The 17,784-nt window shown below is 42.9% G+C and overlaps 1 protein-coding gene across 1 annotated transcript in view; it reads left to right on the top strand.

The window, feature by feature from the left end:
• Window positions 1-17,784, top strand: part of LOC138497532 (kinesin-like protein KIF20A) — a 1,316,984-nt gene that overhangs the window by 1,254,878 nt on the left and 44,322 nt on the right. Inside the window, exon 18 of the mRNA XM_069621067.1 lies at window positions 7,928-8,059. Coding sequence (XP_069477168.1) covers window positions 7,928-8,059 — 132 coding nt within the window. The remainder of the gene's footprint in view (window positions 1-7,927; window positions 8,060-17,784) is intronic.

Below are 17,784 nucleotides of genomic sequence, written 5' to 3'. Positions count from 1 at the left end.
TGTGAGGCTTTTGTATGTAGACATGTATAGATGGCCGCCGTATAATTGATCCAATCGGCATAGTTTCGTGTGAGAGAAGAGGGACTACTAGATAAGAGAGATTGTCTGTTCTCTGAAGAAAATACCGGCATGAATATGAGTGGCGTGCGATGTGAACACCGACAATAAAAACTCTGGTAAGGAGTTTATGATGGTTGGGACTTATTTTGTTAGGCTATATCCTTTGTGGTTGATATCCGATGTGCTCTTCTGCCAGGTTTTCCTTTAATTTGAATATTCCCACAACCTTCTTTTCAATCCCAGAGGGTGATTCCCTTCCACTGGATTCCTCTTTACTTTAGTATCTTCTCACAGTTCTTTCCTAGCCTTTATGGATCTTTATTAGGACCTCTTTATATGAGATGTTTCACATAAGCTGTTCAACTTGTCCTTGCTTGATGCGTTTCGATACCAGGGTTTTCTCACACTTGTAACCCACAACACAACTGTTATACTCCCCTGCCAGGTTTTATATCTCTCAATATATTTGCACACCATTTTGCCAGTCCTGGTGTATCCTTATTGGGACTTCCTTGGCTACTTATATTATGTAAACTGTTCAACTTGACAATGCCTGGTATGTCTCCCCCCACCCCCAGGGCTTTCTTATGTGAACACATTTGCAACTTATATTCACCTTTTACACTCTCCTGCCAGGGCTTTCCTCCTATGTGGTCTTGTGCCTCCTTAATTTGCCTGGTATACTCTCTGGCCAGGGCTTCTCTCATATGTGCTGTGCTCACATCCACAAAACTTGTCAGTCTTATACTTATTTGGTCTTCCGTAACTTGCCTGGTACACCATCCTGCCATGGCTTCTTTCTTCGGTGTAACACATACAAATTTCACTTGTTTGTTCTTTCTTATCTGCTTCATTACATATATTGCACTTTGACAGGCGTTCTGATATGCCCCGGTTTCCTTGTTTCCCTAGGGTACACACCAGCTGGCATATCTGTTCTCCCACTGCAAGCCTGTGACAGTCTTTTGGCATTCTGCCTTCTCTCGCTGCCTCAAATTCACAGCATCTTGCAGTTCCCACTTTTCGGTTCTGCATTTTTCCGGGCTATGCTACAGTGGAGGCAGCCTAGAAGTAACGGTGCACGGCCAGAAGCTTTCCGTCTGCTTCTGGCGTCCTCGCTGCATATGCTCACATGCAGTATGCCATCTTTTCCCTCGTCGCAAAGCTGCTCCGCTCCACGGACACCGCTCCTGCCCTCCAGCCTCTTGGTTAGCACCGAGAGAAGTCTCGTTCTCTTCCTGCCAGCGAGGTCGAACTGCCAGCGGTTTCGCCAGTTTAAATCTCCCGACTTCAGGTTGGTCGGCCCAAACACTAGACCGCAGCATGTGCTCTTGACATCCAGTGATCCTCGTTACTCGGTTCAACTTCCTCATCGCAGTGTTCTTGGGCTTAAGGTAATAGCAGTTTTATTTTGATAAGTGTTTCTAATGATGTTGAAGGCAAATTAATTCTTGATGCATAAACGGAGCCTGAAAGAATGTTCTCAGTGCTTTCCTAGGCGGTGTGGGGAGATATGCCAAGCCATCGCTGCATGGGGCATGGCGGGGGTATCGCCAAAAGAAACCGGAGGATACCATGTCTCATCCGATGAAGTCATGACACCGTCCTGAGTGCTGACTCTGCCATGTGATCCTCCCTCATATAACCACCTCCAGGGTCAGCATTGAGTAGATGCTGCCATCCCCTGGCCACATGGGGGAGAGGTTACCTCTGGAATAGAAGTGATGCCTCCATCGGATTCATCAGTTAGTTGATAGACTTGTAACCCTTACTTTCTAATTTCTGATTAGGTGTCGGGGATAATCTTAAAGCAATTGCCTTCTCCATCTAAAACAACCTCTGGTATTTTCTAAACTATTCCTACACTGTTGAGGTTGTTAATAACTAAAATAGATTAGTGTTTTACCTTTCAGGCACTGTATCCAACTCAATCTCCTTTCTCTCTCTCCCTGATATTACTCTGCTTATCTCCGACTGCTGTTCTCATTTCTGCCTACTCTCCTGCTTCCAGCTCTGCCCACATTCGCTCCCTCCTCTCCCTATGTCCTTCTGGCTCCACCTTCTATGTTCCTATTCCCTCTGCCACACTACTTTTTCCTCCTCCACACTACTACTCCCACTCCCCAATGCTACTACCAGTCCACAAAAAAAATGAAATCCTGGTTTTAATCTCTGCTGCTTTCAAACCTAACCTCTTTAAATTATACTGTTTGCAGCGCTACCAAACTTGAACTCGGCTTTATGGAACTCTACCGGTTTTTAATGTGTGCCACTCTGTGGTTTGACAACCTGAACTCTGCCGCCTTTTCAACTTACCTCTCAGAACCTACGTCTTCCAAACCCTACTACAGTTACTCCCACGACCTCTGAATCTTACCAACCCAAACCGTGCAACCACTGTGTTAGGTCACTTCGAACCCTCCCACCTCTGAACCTAGCCACTTGGAATTCTACTTCTTCCAATCTAGCCACTTTTAACCTCTACGGTTTTGGATATAGCTACCTTTTGAACCTTTGCGACCATTGAATTTAGACCTCTTTAACCCTAACCACCTTGGACTCAAGGGTGTACTTTTTTCACCCCTGAATCTAGCCACCCTAATCTTTCCTATATTGAATTGTGCTGCCCTCACTGAAGCCACTGTATGGTTCCACCACCTCAAACTCAGCCATCCCAAACATTACCAATGCTGAACTCAAATCCACAAAGGTGATCAACCAGGAGAAAACCACCACAGGGAGGCCTCCAGCCCTGTGAGCTCTATCCCTTGGTACCATAATATTCCAGCCACTTCTGAATGTCGCTACCGTGAAGCTGGAGACTTCCTCCCCTAACCCAACCTCACCTGCTACAACTCCAACTGTTTCAAAGCATACCACGACTAACCTCCAGAAACTCCCAAGACCAAGAATAAATCGCCACAGGTCTGCTTTTGCCCATGTAACCAAAGAGCAATCTAAGAGCGTATGAGGCCCAGACAAATGTGGGCCTCTCCCACCACAACCCTATAACCACAGCGATGCCTTCGCCACTGTGTTGGCCCAACAAACATGGTTGACTCCATTTTGTATTTACCCAACACCACGGCATAACAGGCGTGGTAAGAACCAACAGGACCAATCAACATTGATGAATCCCCAAATAAGGGAGCAGACTACCGGAATAGCTTGACTCACAGCAACATCATCAGACCACCGACCCACAACAATCACAAAACATCCACAGCTATGCCCGATTTGAAGGAGGGCAAACTAAGGAGGATTGAAAACAGAACTAGAAAGTCAAAAGAAACAAGACCCCCACTGAACAAGAACTGCCTACCAGAATTCACAACCAATCTAAACCACCTCCAATCCCCTCTAAACGAACTAAAAATTCAGACAAAGACGACATACTTGGATTCACATTGGAGCTATTTTAGGCATAACAGTTGGTGCACCCTATATTTATGGTGGAATTATCTGCATTATATTGCAGAGACTATAAGATGATACATTCTGTCTGCCATACTTACTTGTGAATGAACTCCACCTGTTGAGAACTCCCTTCAATTGGGACATCTGGCTGCAGAGCCTTTTCTTCTTTTATATGGTAACCTTAAGATTAATTTATCATCCCCCCAACATAGCTTTATTCTCTACTAAAATGTACAGGGTCACTTTGAATCACTTGCTGGTTATGAGGAAGTTGCTCTACTGAGAGGTGCCAAAACGTCCTAGACGTCGACCCTGTTTACACAGATTTATGGTCTCCTTTGGTTTCAACACAAAGCTGAGCTTGATTAGCTCCTGCCCACATGAATTAAGAATTTCCTTCATACACTATGAATTGTTTGTCTCTCATGAGGCAACATATGATGTGATCCGATTTTACCAATGTGAATGTATTAAATCTTTAAGAAAACAGATTGTTTATAAAGATTGTTTATAATTTGTTTATTTTTAGAACATCTTTTGCTTTCTAATGTCACTTTGATTTATACTGGAATTGTGGTTTTGTTCTGTTTTTGGCTGTCTAACAAATGCACAAATTCGATATGTGCTTGTGTTCTGTTTAATATTGGTAACTGTTTAATACCTTAAACTTTAAAAATGCCTCCAATAATTGTTGTCTATAAATTTGCAAAAACGTTAAGCTTGTTTAAATACTATATTGAGATTACCTAGTACTTGCACATTTATTCTAAAAACCTCAAGTTACAAGTCACCCAAAAGACTGCCTTCAGAGCTGCATTGAGCATCCCTAAAAGGGAACACCTGTCACAGGCCAGAAGAGTCGTGCACTGGCTGCCATTATATTCAGAACCATGGCCATGACACACATGTGCCTTTCCTGCACTGCCCCCTACTTATCTGAAAGGATTACTCGAGTCACATCTTCCAGACCCATTAGAGCGCACCACTCCAACCTGATCTATGTCCCCACCTTTAAAATAGCTAAAGCGGGAGGCTCCAGCTTCCAACATCTAGCACCCAAAAACTGGAATGCCTTGCCCACAGCACTCCGAAATGAAGCATCATACACAGTCTTCCGAAAAGGGCTCAAAGCTAAACTCTTCAATTAAGTCATGTGCAATAGACCTTCTGACACTCATATGTAATGGTAATCAGCTCATCTTTAAGAAATGCCTGTGCGGCTGATTTGGCTCCTCTGTAGCCACAGACCCATCATGCCCTACACAATCTACTGTCGTTGAAAATCTAGTGTCTAGACACCATGTTTTCACCCATTGCTTGGGAGTACTCCCCCCTGCTTAAGACACCATGATCTTGTTCCACTGTAACCAAGGAACACTTTGCCAACCCCTCCATGTAACTTGTAACTGTCTTGTAGCTTTAGCCATTATGGTCTTCATTGTCACTCTGTACCCCTCTCACAACTAAGTAAGCCAACTGTAACAGCACCACGATGCCAAGGGCAGTTTTTGTGCACTTTATAAATGTAAATAAATGAATAACCAATTTGCGTTTAACTGTAATCCAACTCCTCTTTTGCAATATGGACTACGACCCTCAAGCAATCTGGAATTGCTACCTTTTAATTTTCTTAAAACCATGCAATTATCCATCTGTACAACCCAAGCCCTCGTGCTATTTATGTTGTGAAAATAAGGCTGCCTGAATTTAGTTTCTTGAGTCCCAGGTTTGTAAGTGATTTCAATCAAAGCCCAGCATGTAGTGCACAACTGAAACCCTGTTTTATTTTTGTCTATAAGTTCAGTATTCTGAACGATATACCACTCATATCACACCCTTCTCCTGGAACCCCCACTCCTCGCCACCCCCCTCCCCCCCCCGGTCACACTGAACCAGGAATCAGGCTGGTTTGCAAAGGTAAATATTTATGTATGTATTTAACATTTAATCACAATAGGTTTTAATAGATGAATAACAATCACCAATGGGGTGACAGAACACTGAAGAATGTCTTTAATACACTATGAATCAAGTAATGAGCACCAACAACATATGCAGCACAGCAAAGAATACTTGTGTTGGTTCAGATCAGATAGCACTATGGATAGAGGTTCCCCCTGCAACACCCCTCAACCCCCAATAGTCAATGTAAAGATATAGGAGGAGAGATCAGGTATTCAGGAATAGCACCAATCAAACCGAAAATCAGTCCCACCTTCACCCATAAAACACAAGAGAAAAACGGAATTGACTTTTCAGCTGTCAAAATGGCTTTTACAATTGTCTTTAGAATTGACTGGGCAAAAACACCAAATGTGGTCAAAAATACTTAAATTGTTATAAATTCTTATGGGAGCCGCTTTGAACAGTTGCACACAATCACAAGCAATGATTTAGTCCAAAGAAAACATTTGAAATCTTAAAATCCAAGTTGGAAGCAGTTTAAAGCTCTTTTACATGTGTAAAAATTTCTGTGCGCAATATTGGCGATATATGGATAGCTATGGATGTTAGGTAAAAGTAGGGGTTGAAATTTTGTTTCTATCACAAAAACTGAGGGCGTTATAGAGGTTTTAGTAAAGGTCTTTTTTTTTGCAAGATAGGCATGAGAATGGAAAACAGAAATGTACTTTCGAAAAATGACAAATGAGTTTGCTTACACTAGAGGATGACTATGAAAAAGCGAATACCACACAGGGATCTTAGTCACTTGATCAGGCTGACCCGCCTGCTAAGGAAACTCGACTTCTTCACATGAGAAAAGGGTCAGCGCAAAGATGGTTCTAACAATACTGGATCTGAAGGAAAGATAGGATGGGCTTGAGATAGGGATAAGACAATGCAAAGATACTATGGGCCACAGTTCTTCCTATCAATACTCACAGGATAAGTTTCTAAATGGGACCGTCAGCTCTGGTCATAGGATTGGGTCTGGTCTAGGAACGACAGCACATCAGGCACGGTACTGGAACAGCTAGGCCGGTCGCCGGATTTGCACAGGATCTGCCCACCTAGTATGTGGGTATTTGAATCCGCTGGATGGCGAGTTCCTCAGGCAAGCCTAGTGGTGGCAAGCCAGAGGATTTCAGGATACTGGTTCAAAAGGCCTTCTCACACCACACAACGCTTTACTGAGTGGAGAGAATACATTTGAGGGTTTGGGCCTTGCTAGAAATCAATAGTCTCTATTGCTGGCAAGAGATTTGGCATCTGGATCTGGAAGAATATTAAAGCTGGATGTAGAATGCTGGATCAGAGTGCTTCGCCGGAATCAGGAAAGTGGCTGGATCAGTGAGTCCCTATGTGTTGTCAGCTGTGTCTATTTATGCTATAGCATGACATCACAAAGGGGGTGTGTGGGCCGGCTTAGCTAAGCTTGCCCCTGTGAGCTGGGATAGGATCACACTTCATCTCTGCCTTGCAATTTGAGTGATTGGATCAAGGCCGGATGATGTCACATTTTATGATTTGCTTTACTACCCTCAGAGACCTCCCTTTAGCCACTAGTCTCAAAATCGGATTTGATACTAAATGTACATTTCTACATTGGTCACATTTATACAAATCGCACACAAAGACACCATATTTTAAGTAGCAGCTATTCCTCAAAACCCCGCAGCGGTGGGATCTTGTCTCAACTGTCTACAGAATTTTGCCCTTTTCGCTATGAACACAATTTCCCAATGTTATGCACATTTGCACAAATGTCTGTCTCAGTTTTTTTTTTTTTTATAGCAACTCATGTTGTGTTCTATTGTATTCTCAATATCTGTGGTTATTTCTCAAGCCCCCAGTAAGCACTTCTTTCGGAGAGAGCTATAAAAGTAGATTCTGGGTTGCGAAGTGTGAGGGTGATGGTTAAAATTTATTTTCATTTTCTTTCTTACCTCATGATCTCTGCCTGCATACGTCTATGGTATGGATTGTTCCATATATTGTCAAGTATTTTACTGAGATAAAATGTAAATGTAAAAGAATATCCTAAATTGTAATGTTGACGAAATTGCCACTGCAATTAACACCTGTTTTTCTTCTAACATGTAATTACAACCTACATCTTACATATCAAGCTGCATATCAAGCTGCAGCAAATGTGGCCTCTACTTAAAAGATCTTCTTTCACCCATCCACAAGAAGCTGACTTGTTTCATGAAGAAAAGTGACTGGAAGATTTAAACAAATCTTTTACTAACAGACAAACATTGGGCAACAATTATAATTGAAAGTCATGACTGATCATAGTGGACAAATACATCAAATGCTCAAATGAAGTATCATCAGAGCTGTTTAGGTCCTAGTTCCAATATCCTGATCAAGACCATTTAACAATGAATACATCCTCCAAATGAGCAGATATGAAACGTATATCACCATACAACTATATTTGGTAATGTTTATAAAAAATGAAGATATCAACTAAGTATTCTTATAACTTGTCTTTTGTGAGTAGCTTATAACATACTTGCGGCGTCGGATACAGAAAATAGAAGAGGAGATGGAACAAGAGGTTCAAAAATTGAAGGAAGAGAACGAGTCGTTGAAGGCCGAAATCCATTCCATGAAACAGTTATTAGACCTAAAGGTATGGGCATCTTTTGCAATGTTCTCTGCGTATCACAGCACATTTGTTTTGTTTCTTTGTTAGTTAAATGTGTACAGACTAAAAGCCTTATTAGGTACAGCCTTAAGCAAATCCTGATTTGTCTGGTTAATCACATCAATGCAATATAAGGCCCGGACTGGGAGTGCTTGAGCGACATTTGTTCATGGCACAATTTGGGACAAGGGAGGAGTTTTGGGGCAGTGTTTGGATGGTTCTTCGAGCAGAGAGAACGTATCATTTTTTAATACCGTGTCATATTTTGCACAGTCTGAAATAGAAAATGAGATCTACATGCATTATTCCAGTCTAAAGTGGTACTCATTTAATTCACATTGGAAAGTAGTATTGGGTCGAACCTTTGAGATAAGAACCAGAGATCTGCAGTCCACGCAGAGATTTCATCATCAAATCGTGCACCAGTTGAGTAATAAAAATATCTAAAGAGGTTTCAGTGGTAAGCCTTGGGAACAAAAGGTACACTTTGCATTGCAAGAAGTGTGCATATATAGGTTTGTGTTCCAATGAGTCCTTTTTATATTTTCATTGGAGACTTCCAGAGACAACCTGTTCTGCAGTTCATCCACTGGTTTCAGTGAGGATTCTTTTCCTTTGCCAAAATTGCCCAGGCTAGGCATTAGGTTGTGCTGTTTGCTCTGACCAATTTTCCATAGTTCACCTGTACAGTTTTTGCTGTGGGTGTTTAAAGTGGCACAACTCTTTCGCCTTTGGTGTTTTTGTGGGACTTTTCTTTACTGCCATTGGTTTATCTCTTTGGTAACCTCTCCCTTCAGCCTTTGTGAACACTGTTGTAGAAATCAATTATGCAAAGTTTGCCTTTGTTCTTTAGTATCCTACTTCTCTGACACATTCTCGACAGCCCTGGGAGGGATTCCTAAAATTCTAAGCCACCCACCTTTTGCTCTTCTAGATCTGCTCCAGAGGTGTCACCTTGGTGACCATACACCTCCCAAATCGCCTTGTAAGAATCTAAATGTCGGTGCCTTAAATGCCTATTGTGCTTTTACCTTAAGGTCTAGTATGTGTTGCCTAGTCCGGTCACATAAGAATAAATCCTGGATTTTAACCTGACTGGTAAAATGGGCCTCCCTCTGAGGTTTACCCAAAGATGCCCAGAGAGAGCTATGGAACAGTCAGATTACATGGACTACCTGTGGGAAGGGGAGGGAATCTGGGGCGTGGTATGCTGTCAAGCCATATGAAGTGCTACCACAAGGTGTTGTATGGAGAGATGGCCCAGAGTAATTCCTCACTTCCCAAACCCTAAGGCACCACGGAAGCCTGCAGAATATATATACCAGGATCTCTTCATTCCTTGTGCATGGGATGGGGACAAGGAAGGAAAAGGCTGTCTTTATGACCCACTTGGCAGTTATTAGGTCGGGTCCAAAAAGTAGGGTATCCTAAACCAACCTCATACTCTTGCCACTCCCCGTTAAAGACCTGGTCCCAGTGTAACACACCCAGTAATACCCCCTTCTCATTTGTTGGACCAAGCCCCCTTGCTTTCTCTCCTGTACCTGCTGCTTCATGGGGATCAGGGAGAAGGGAGGCCATGTGCGGTCGTACAACCACTTTGCCAGACCCCAGCAAACCACAGTACTACTTTCATCCCTGCTCACACCAATAGCCAAATACTGCTAATCAGGGAGGAACGGCAGTGGTCCTTGAGTAAGAGACGCTACCAGCTCAAAATACTGCATATCTGGCCTCCTGCAGAAGGGATGCAACCTAGCATCCTGGACTGTCGCTTTTTGGTCTGGGACAATGTGAGGAATTGTCATCGGACAAGCTTGAAGAAGCCTTTTTTTTATTAAATAGGCAATTCTATCTCAGGAAGGTTAGTCTGCCAATCCGAAAACTACAGGTCAAAATCATAGTGTACACATGTGATATGCTGCATCAGTCTCCCTGATCTGCAGCAGCTGCTCTTCAATGTCACATAGCAGGGTCAAAGGTCACAGGGGCCCTGTTGGACAGCTACTTTGACAACAGTCACTACCAACAGTCTGAATTTAAATCTGTACCTCTCAACCAAAACCACCATAATCATGATCAACTACCGCCTGGTGGCAGGCTAATCTTAAAATATAACCCATACCCGGGTTTTGGTATGGTGGCTGCTAGTTCACATAATCATGAAAGCCACATGAAATTGGGATCATGCCAGTGTCAATACTGAGTTCAGACCAGCCATTATAGGCTATGTGCAATATAGGCAGATTCCTTGTGTTGCCTCAATGGGATGATAGGTAACCTATCCCTGCCGGGCTCAGTTGCTACCACCAGGAGATCACTTGAGAGCCTGCTTCAAAGACGTACTTCCACATCAAAGACTTGTCTGACGCTAGGGGATAAAACACCAGAGAGCCGTAGAAGTTGCAGGATTGGAGGTTGCAGGGGTGGAGTTTGGGCACTCTGAGAGCACAAGGGGGCTTGAGGAAGGGTTCCTCCATCTTTTTTTCTGTGGGCTTTTCTTTTACTTACTGTTCCCTCTAGTTCCTGGAAAACCAGGCACTCTGGGCATGACATCAGGAGATAAAGGTCACTTGTCTCAGGAACTGGGATTGATGGATCCCTTAAAGGAGGCTTGCGTTCCTCTAATCCCCTGTGACCTTTACATTTAAGAGTGGGGTTATCCCACTCCTTTGGTTTACTTTTGTACCTTCAAGGACATCAGGAAGAATTCATCTAGACCCTGTTCGGAGAGCAGGCCCTTCCAAAGTCCTCTGCGAGAGGTAAAGCTGGGTGTTCCAAGGCAGAGGAAGGCCCTGCTCCCTACCCAACCCCAGGGTACATTGGTGGGTGACTTTACTGAGGTCCAAGGACTACTGCTCTGCCAGCAAAATTCCCTAGACAGGTGGAGAAGAGGCTAAAAAGGTCTCTCCTTCTCCTAGAGCCCCCTGCAGTGGGACTCTCGACATCCTGAAAAGTCAGACCATGTTAGATGCTTTGAAACCACTGGTGCTGCCTTTGACACTCACCTTCGAGCTTCAAACCACCACTTGCACTCTTTGAACAGGTTCAGCACTGCATCACCACAGCAGAGCATATCCCCTATCTGGCCCTGAGCACAACAGTTTGGCCCACTGCGTCATCGAACCTCAACTCAAACCTCTGGAGCATTGTGTCAATCATCTACTTGAACCAGTGATCATTGTTGTTTTGAACCACACGAGATTGCTGAACAGCTCTTGATGATAAATTGATCTGCTCGATGCCAACTTCGAAATGCATGGAGTGGACTTGTCGCGTGTGATTGAAGGGGCTCATTACCTTCAAACCTGATTCAACCCGCAAGCATTGCATACCAAAGGCTAGTTCGTCCCAGTCAAACCACCTAAGAACAGGAATCTGATACTACTGAGAGCCTCTGTCCCCTTAGGACGTTTATGGGGTCTTAGTTATAGGTTAAAGCTTTTGTTTCACCTTTTTACTGAAGAAAATATCTTTTAAGTGACATTGATGCAATTCTTCCTTCCAACTAAAGTATCCAGAGTGCTTACCTGTTCTGCATTTTCTGTCTTCCTTCACAGGGGCGGGTTTTATATTGTTTTTAGTAGCTGTATGATTGATTTTGTGGTTTAAAGTGTGTGTGTGTGTGTGTGTGTGTGTGTGTATATATATATATATATATGTGTGTATGAAAAATATAGTTTTGAAAAAGAGTGAAGCTAAAACCAACTAAATCCTAATCTACAAACATCAGTAATAATAAAGTTAAGGTAAGAGCATAAAAAAACTTTAATATATTTCAAAAAGGTTCTTAAAATCAAACCTAGTATGGTAGGTGCTTGTGTCATGTGAACAGGTATTCTAGGAGTGTGTTTTGTAGGAGCGCATGTAATAGCGCATGTCGTAGGATCACATGTCATTAAAGCCCTTGCACATGTCATTAAAGTGTCATTAGATTGTGTGTGGTAGGTGCGTGTTTCCTAGGTGCATATGAGCGCATGTCGTCAACATGTTCTGCTGGCTGCATATTGCTTGAATTTTGTATTTCTTTCCTTTAGTGTATGTTTGTAATGTGTATGCAGTGGCAGTGAGTGTGTATGTTATGTGTGTTGTATGTGATTGTGTGGGCATGAGGGCTGGATATTGTTGCTTGAATTGTGCATTTCCTTATTTGAGTGCGTGTAACGTGTACACAGGGGGGTGAGTGCATATGTTGTGTGTGGTCATCATAATGTTGGCTGCATAATGTTGCTGGAATCATGTATTTCTTTGCTTGAGTGTATGTTGGAATGTGTGAGCAGTGGGGTGAGTGTGCGATGCATGTTTTTAAATCATTAATATCTGAAAATTGGCCAAGTCGATTTTCAAATTGTTTTCCCAGTGCACCAGTTCCAGCTATAATGTTAGGTGCATGCAAAAAATGTATCGAAGCAACAACTTTGGATATATTTGGGCCGAAAAAATATTTAGGGAAAACCCCATTCTAAAAGCTGTCAAAAGACGATCAGAGTAAAAACATTTAGAACTATGAAGCCATTAAAGTAGAATTATGCATGCAGCTGCCTCAGATATTACTATGGTGTATTTTCAGAATTGTTCATGCAACTTTTTTGCGGCCTTCTTACCATTAATTTTCCCATAGAAAAACGAGGTCATATTTTGCCAAACAGCACAGCCGAACTGCTGGACGGATTTGGACCAGGTCCGAAACAACTTGGGCACAAAGTATTTAAGAGTGGCCCTTCTTGTGGCTAGGGGTTATTTTGTGTAGTGACTGAGCAGCCAGGGTTATCTCAAGAGGGGTCAATGTGAGCTGTAGGGTTATCACACAGAGATTCACAGTGACAATTCTCAAAATAAACTCTTACGCTCAAGGTTTCTTGATTAAACTATTATTTAACAGTCACTTTGAAAAAGCCCTCTTTAGAAGGGAGCAATATATGTAACACAAAAATAGACTTCACAAATACACACACTTTGTTTCAGTAAATCAGATACCCATTTGTGATGGCACACAGACACTTCCTTCACTCTGGGGTGACTTAAATAACTAGGGCACTGTGGACATTGATATGTCACTAGTGTCATGAACCGTCGGATACGTTCCTTTGGGACTTCATGGTCCTTGACACATCGGGGCTTACACTCTGCTGTACTTCCAACATGGCCGTTAAACACAGAACGCTGTCTACCAGCTTTCACGTTCTATAAAGAAGCCACGCCCCCGCGGCCCCGTGCGTCTCAACGCTACTGATCGCTGTGACTAGAGGTGTTCTCCGTAGTTCGCCTTCGCTGAACTCTGTAGTTCCTGGTTCCCGGACCCTCGCTTCCTCCTATCTTCCCTTCCTCCTTATCCTGTCTTACATCCTGGATTCCGTGTACCCGCCTCCGAGTACACCTCCTTCGTTTCCTGGACTGCCTGGAGATTCCTGGCGATCCTGGGTGTAGAACGCTAAACGCACGCTGGAATCCGAAGACTCCCCTACGGGGTTGTACAAAACCCGAACCGTACGCAAGAAGACTCCTTCCAAGAATTCCAGCAAACATCGAACTCGGGTGAGAAAGGGGGAAACCTGTGACAACTAGGACATTTAGAGCAATACTGAAATTAGAGTCAAAAGAAAAAGGCTTTTGGGAATAAAACAAAGGTTAACAAATATTCTTCAGCAAGTACTTTTGAAACCCCAATGCAAAGTAAATTAACCCTTTCCTAGCCACACAAGTTATAGAATGTGTGACTTTTTTTGAGGGATAGTTAAAGCAATAAGTCAGAGGTATAAAGAGTCTTACAGGGAGCCAGGACAGCCAATGTTAATTGAGCACAGTCTAGGTGAGCTGAAGCACTTCTTGAAGGTAAGTAAAAAGTTGTTTTAGAAGTCTTTGCAGAAAATGAAATCACTATAGGGCCACACGCTGGGAGGCTTGTGAGGGGCAAAGCTGCAAGCAACTCTGCAATAGCAGCCAAGACGAGTCTCAACTGAGAGCTATCAAGGCTACACAACAAGAGGTAAGCAACCCCTTACCTTAGGTATGAAGAAATTGGTTCCAGCTGGCTTCTGTTCCAGTTGTAGGTCTGCAGATCCTTTGTTCCTGGGCCTCAGTCGTGGGGACAAGAGGGAGGATGCATGGGGACTCCTGCACTACGAATTGAAGGTCAGCGGCAGCAATGGTCAAACTTCAGATCAGCAGCACTTTGCGGTTTCAGCTTCTCGCACCTCTCGCAAATAGCACCACCGCGGTTCTCAGATACCACTATGGACTTTCCTTGCATCAGTGGACCAGCACTCTGTTGAGGTGGCTCAGGTTTGATCAGTCCTGCTTCCTGGGAGTCCGGAGGATCAGGACAGCCTGGGAGTCCAGGGACAGCCAGCCGGCCAATCACCTTTAGGTGCATTCCTGTAACCAAGGGGATTGAGCGCAGGATGTTTTGGGCACCTCCCTCACTTCCTGCCCCTGCCAGACACGCTGGACCCAGAAGACAAAATGGACAAAGGGACCAGACCTGGTTTGGTGCTCAGAGTAAATCTCAAGAAAGACCTTTCCAAGAAAAAATGGTGAAAAAAGACCAGGGCCATTTTGGTGCTTTACTGCAGCTGCAATTGCTGCCCGCTGTAGAAACACTCAATGGTAGTAATAAGTAAACCACTGCCACCAGCCATTAATTGTAGACAGGGTAATATAACTATTTTACATGAGAAACTAGACAAAGGGGATACTAAGTAACAATATGTGTAAGTAAAGTAAATTTCACTTCACTGCTCTTGGAAACAGTAGTTTGACCAAGAGAAGGTAACTAAACATTTGGGAAATCTGAAAGACTTCCATGTGTCACTGCACTGAAGGTGCTGTGTGACACAATGTAAAAAGATGCCTATGGAGTTTGTCAGACTCCACAACCAAAAGAAACAAGAGTCCAAATCACAGGAAAAATACATGAGAGAGTGGGAAAAAGGTTTCACTCTCTCCAGGATTAAAATTAAAAGTCCTTAAGTCCAGCAAAACAATCTTGGGGTCTCTAAAGTAGAAGGGAATTAGCAAATTTCTGAGAATTTTCCCTAACTCTACTTCTGTGGGACACAAAATCCCACCAGCTACCTTGCAAGCAGTGAGTCAGGCTGTTGATCTATATCTTTCGAAAACAGTACTCTGTATATACTGCAACACACTACTCTGCAGGGGGACCAATTTGAAAGCGCTTTTGAAGCTGTATTCAAGGAGCATGAAAAACACTGCCCTCTACCTTAAATTGAACACCCATGCAACATCTTCCCCTGTCCACCTGCCCATCCATATGTATTGTTGGCACCCCTTCCCTCATTTCCCTTGCCACCTTACTTTCTGGTCTCACCTGCAAATGAATATTCTAATAAAAAAATGTAAAAAAGGTTCCTTAGTTAAAAAATAAGCTTATACACTCCATCTACTTTACCTTTTTTCAGTATAATAGCTACTTTCAGTAAGATTCTCCAGCATTCCCATTATCATGTTCTACTATGCTAATGGGAATAATGGACAATTGTACACTAGAGAAAAAGAATAAAGCACAAATACTTCTGTCCAAAATTCTTCTCTCTAGTATACAATAAACACCACTATAATACATTGCCGTTTATAACTCTCCAGTCTCCGCATTCCCCTGTCTAGCCCATGCCTTATTAGAAAACCCAAGTTGCACATGCACACAAAAAACCCTTCCACTCTTTTTACTGTTATGTTTGTAACACTATTTTATTTATTTTTACATTTGTATAGCGCACAAACAGCCCTTGCACATCGAGGCGCTGTTACTTGTAAAGAACTTAGTTACAGGGGTAGTGGATGTACAGGTTAGACATATACATTTACACATTCTAGACAGACTTGGTAAATATCCTGCCGGCATTGGCCACAGAATTGCAAGGATGTGGTAGATGGCAGTGATTGGGTGAAGAGTAGTGTTTTTACTGCTTTGCGCACTCCCTCATTTCCTGCTTTAAACCATTCACACACATAACCACTTAAAGTAATTCTATATATATATATATATATATATATATATATATATTTTTTTTGAGCTTCCAACTGCCACTTAACAATGTTTTACAAATCTTTTACATCTACATTTCCCATACGTATACCAAAACATTGTACATAGTGCTTCTATCAATGCACATATGCATTGTGCAGTGACAGAAGTGCATAAATGAAATTGGCAGTATGGATAGACGAGTGCTCATGGGAGCCCAGGGGGGAAGTGCCAAAGGTGCGAGGCTACTAGCTAACTGCTGGCGCACAGGAGTCCCAAGGGTGGGTTACATCTTAACCGTAACTTCCCTTTAACAGAGTTTTTTTTCTGTCAATTGAATATGTTTTAATAAGTGTAAATGTTTCAGAATGTTACATCACTGTATATAAGTTATTAATAATTCCTCTTTTTCATATATTCCTTGATGATGCTCCTTGCACAACTTTGCTACAATCCCATCCAGCACTCCAGGCTGCAGCCTCAAGGCATTCGTCCTTGCTGAGGGCCATGCCCATTGTCAATGCACCAAACTTAAATCACTATTTTTGTTGTGCTGCTGCCCACAGCAGACAAGTTATATCACTATTTTTTGTACTTGTGTTTCCACACTTTCAAAAAAATAACACAGGACAGATTTGCAAAAGCATCCTTTGAGGTACTTGCTGATGCGCCTCACGCAGGTTTCTTGTCATTCAGAACAGCACTTGAGGCTTTAGCTGCAAGCAAAATATTTCTTCCCATTGAAACCTAGGGTTTGGCCATGTGCATACCCCAATAATAATAATAATAATAATAATAGTCAAATCAGAGTAGACGATTATCAATTAATTGCATGACGGTAGAATGGGTAGGTCACTGCACATCATCTAGTACTTTAAACAGATTACCCTGCTGCTGGTGATAGGGTTATTTTGTGAAGGTGCCCTTCCTTCTTAAAGTCTTAGGTTTGGAATAAGAGAGTGAGCCCTGTTCACCTCAGCACTGGGTTATTCAATAAGTAACTTGTCACAATAAAGCAGCCTTCAAAACCATTCTTGATGCTATTTATATTGTTCGACCACAGCCGACACCTAATTCGACTCTCTAGAGTCTTTCTCAAGGCATGTGGATTGTGGGCCAGTCATTGCTGCGACGTTGTGGAAATGAGTCCAGCATCCAATCCCAATATCTTGTCACACTGTGGTCACAAATAAGGGTGGGTGATGATATCAAGGGGTGGCCTGGTGACCATGTGGGCACCTGCTTCAGCGTGCCTGGTAATTATCTGCTGATTAGCATTGTCTCGTAGTCTATGCAGCAATAGTCACTGCGATCTGGTCATGCAATCATGTGCAGCACTTTGGGCTGTAGCCACGGACCTAATTTTAGCCATGGGCAGAATTTATTTTCCCATTCACACCACCTATCCTGATTTTGAAAAACTTTACCACATAGTCAGTCCCTGGTGGCCATGTCCACTTTAGCCCCATTGCCAGTCTCTTGTGGTCATGGCCAGTAGCCAAATTATGACTCGGACAATTTGGCCACTGCCCACATGCCACGACCCTGACAATCCGGCCATTGCCCCTGGTCACCGGCTATACCTCAGTCACCAATGTGTTATCACTATTTTGTGTACCTACATTTTGACCCTTTTCAAAAAATAAGACCGACACATTTGCAAAACCATGGTTTCAAGTCCCTGCCAATGCTCCTTGGACATCTTTCTTGCAAATCCATCCATGTT

The sequence above is a fragment of the Ambystoma mexicanum genome, chromosome 5q, assembly GCF_040938575.1.
Source record: "Ambystoma mexicanum isolate Mex_15411 chromosome 5q, UKY_AmexF1_1, whole genome shotgun sequence".
Classification (NCBI taxonomy): Eukaryota; Metazoa; Chordata; class Amphibia; order Caudata; family Ambystomatidae; genus Ambystoma; species Ambystoma mexicanum.
Note: the sequence above shows the minus strand (reverse complement) of the source record. Positions and strands in the feature narration are given on the sequence as shown.